General features: G+C 42.2%; 1 protein-coding gene across 1 annotated transcript; it reads left to right on the top strand.

Moving 5' to 3' along the window:
• Nucleotides 1-392: 392 nt before the first annotated feature.
• On the top strand, nt 393-3,347 carry LOC126482062 (gamma-interferon-inducible-lysosomal thiol reductase-like). The gene is made up of 4 exons (XM_050106038.1): nt 393-503; nt 558-728; nt 879-1,025; nt 3,141-3,347. The coding sequence occupies exons 1-4, from the start codon at nt 393-395 to the stop codon at nt 3,345-3,347; spliced, it is 636 nt and encodes a 211-aa protein (XP_049961995.1).
• The last annotated feature ends 290 nt before the right edge of the window (nt 3,348-3,637 follow it).

Raw genomic sequence — 3,637 nt, 5'->3', positions numbered from 1 at the left:
TCTCAGGATCTAACATTCAGCATTGAAACCTGTACAATGTCAGTTTTGTTTTTCCTGATGATATCCTCCTGAGTAGTCTCTGTCCCACCTGGAGATCCTGTTGGGGACTATTTTAACTCTGGAATATTTTACAAATGACGATGCTATCACTGTTTAGCATACAGTTGAGCTGAAGGTTCTCTAGAAAAATAATGGCTGTAATTTCCCCTTGCTTTCAACCATTCCCATTACCACCACAGCAAAGATCTTTCAGACAATAGTCCCTGCAACTACTGAAAAGTTGCTGCCCTTCTTCAGGAATCACAGGATAGTCAGATGCTCTACAGATATCCCTCCATTGTGGTTGCACCTACTGTAAGTAGGCCATCCCACCTCAGCAAAGCCCAAGAATCATGGGGGAAAACTTATACAAAAACACTGCAAAAAATCATACATTTGTCAAATTCCTGACTTTGTGTCATGTTGACTCTTATACTGATGATTTTATGATGGATAATACAAATGTCATTCTAAAAACATTCAAACTAATTGGAGTTTTGTTTTAAAAACCTTCCAAGGTTCATGAAAACGAAGGTGACGTAGAATTCTTATGTCCACATGGTCCACCTGAATGTAAAGGCATGTTAGTTCATGCTTGTGCAATAAATACTGTTCCACAAGATCTTGTTTTACAATATGTGTTCTGCATGATAATGGACAACTGGAATGGTCTTGTGATTGGTGAAAAGGTACAGTTATTGAAACTGTGTTTTATTCCTAAATTTAATAGTAACACAAGTAGATGAAGTGTCCCTCAGTGGACTGATTTATTATAATTAACATTAGTGATATATTTGTTCATTATGTCTGTAAATACAACATACTTCAAATGTTCACAGTGTGCAAAGAAGCTAGAAATAGACTGGCACAGTGTACTGGGATGCGTGAATAGCAACAAATCTACAATGTATTTGCTTCACTATAAAGAGCTAACAATGAGCCTAAACCCTCCCCTGACTCAAGTACCTAGAGTGGTTATAAACGGGGTAAGTTGATCAAGTGGTAAATATTTGACAGTAATGAAACTGTGTGACATGCACTTATTTCCTTCCTCTCGGTTTATAAATTCTTCTTGTTTTATTTGATACAAGAATAAATACGAGAAGAACAATCTGATTTGATGTTTAATGCTCCCAGAGTCCTGATTTTTCCACAAGATCTTATGGTTTCTTTTAGTGTTTTTACTTATTTGAGATAAATTACATGTTCTCCAACTGCTAAAATAAACATAACAACTGTCACAGGGGGGTTGGGGGGGGGGGGGGGGGTGTGGAAGGGAATGGGTACAAATGATACCTGCATAATGAAAATCAAACAACGGAAAATCCAGGATGGAATGTAACAATAATGAAACCTATTCATGGGCCCTCTGGAGGAATCCTTCCTATACACCCAGAATCCGAAACCTGTCATCTGGTTTAGATTCACTGATGACACCTTTGCAATCTGGATTAAGGGTGAGGATATGCTATCCACATTCTTCCAGAACCTCAACAAATTCTCCCCCATTTGCTTCACCTGGTCCTACTCAAACCAACAAGCCACCTTCCTAGATGTTGACCTCCACCTCAAACATAGCTACATCAGTACCTCTGTCCACATCAAACTACTAACCACCAGCAATACCTCTACTTCGATAGCTGCCACCTGTTCCATACCAAGAAGTCCATTTCATACAGCCAAGCGACCCATGGTCATCACATCTGCAGTGACTAGTGGTCCCTCTCAAAATATACTGAGGGTCTCACTGAAGCCTTCACAGAATGTAATTATCCTCTCAACCTTGTACAAAAACAAATCTCCCATGCCTTATCTTTCCAGTCACCCACCACCTCACAAAGTCCCACAGTCCGCCCACAGAGGAGCATTTCCCTCATAACTCACTACCACCCAGGACTGGGGCAACTGAATTACATTCTCTGCCAGGGTTTCGACCACCTCTCATCCTGCCATGAAATGAGAAATGTCCTGCCCACTACCTTCCCACCTGTCCAATAGCGGTATTCTGCTATCCACCAAACCTACACAATATACTCATCTATCCCTACACAACCCCTGCTCCCAACCCCTTACCTCATGGCTCATACCCCTGTAATAGATGTAGATGCAAGACCTGTTCCATACATCCTCCCACCACCACCTGCTCCACTCCGATCACAAACGTCACCTATCCCATCAAAGGCAGGGCTACCTGTGAAACCATTCACATGATCTACAAGCTAAGCTGCAACCAGTGTGCTGCTTTCTATGTGGGCATGACAACCAACAAGCTGTCTGTCTGCATGAATAGCCACTGACAAACTGTGAGCCAAGAAACAAGTGGACCACCCAGTTGCTGAGCGTACTGCCTAACATGACACCCTCCATTTCAACAACTGCTTCACAGCCTGTGCCATATGGAGCCTTCCAACCAACACCAGTTTTTCTGAATCATGCAGGTGGGAACTTTCCCAGCAATAATATATACCACACTCCCATAACCATCCTGGACTTAAGCTTTGTTAGTCAATAGCCCTCATCCATCTGGCCTCCCTGTTCCCATTCCAGTACTATACAGCCTTCACTTCACCATCACATCCAGTCTTTATACTTCTCTCCTTTTCCGCTACCCCCTTGCCCCACCTCTCCCCTGCCCGCCATCTAACCTCGTGACTGCATATAGCTGCCCTACCCTCTCCATCTCCTCCCTGCACACTCCCCAGCAGGAATGCACTGTCCACCACCCCCTCGCCACCCCAGCCTCCTCCTTATCCCCACCACCCAGTCGCCACTCCCATCATGCACTTCTGCTGCTGCTCACAGTATGTCTACAGTTGTCTTAGACTGTGTGTGTGTGTGTGTGTGTGTGTGTGCGTGTGTGTGTGTGTATGTATGTGTGTGTGTGTGTGTGTGTGTGTGTGTGTCTGTCATCTATTTTTGGCAAAGGCCTTATGGACCAAAAACTCTATTTGTAACAGACTTTTTGTTGTGCCTATCTGCGACTCAGCATCCCTGCATTATGAAAAGGATTTTTTCTCGTGTTTCGATACATCCTGCTACAAAAGCACTGCAAGTCATCCTTAATTTTAGATTAAGTATAACTGTGATTATATTATTGTGAGAACAATGCCCATGGTCCCACAACTATAAGTGACTACATAGCACAAGTAATGCCAACAGTTAATGAGTTTCTAAGTGAACATAAATATATGCAGACCATAGGAGGCTGGCTAAGCCTGAACCACCATATCATGCATGCAAAAGACTTGGTTTGGTTTAATCTTGTCATCTCCAACAACATCAGCTACAGAGGCAGAAATCTACGTTAGGAGACCCAATGCTGTTTTAAAATGCAGTGTGTTAAAGGACAAGAAAAGATTCTAAATGTGCATGAAAAAAAAATAATAAATAAATAAAATAAATAAAAGAAACCTGTGATGCTCCAGGCAACAGCACCATAATCAGGAAGGTGAAGATAAAACACTGTGACTACCCCTCATAAACTTATTAAGGGGCCAAAAAATCTACATAATTGGACTACAGGAAGAAAATTGCACAGGAGGAAGGTTTTGTGTAAAATTGTTCGCAACTTACATGATACTTTCACTGCATATACTCT

The sequence above is a fragment of the Schistocerca serialis genome, chromosome 5 (assembly GCF_023864345.2).
Source record: "Schistocerca serialis cubense isolate TAMUIC-IGC-003099 chromosome 5, iqSchSeri2.2, whole genome shotgun sequence".
NCBI classification, from domain to species: domain Eukaryota; kingdom Metazoa; phylum Arthropoda; class Insecta; order Orthoptera; family Acrididae; genus Schistocerca; species Schistocerca serialis.
The sequence above is the reverse complement of the archived record's forward strand: the minus strand, read 5'-3'. Positions and strand labels throughout refer to the sequence as shown.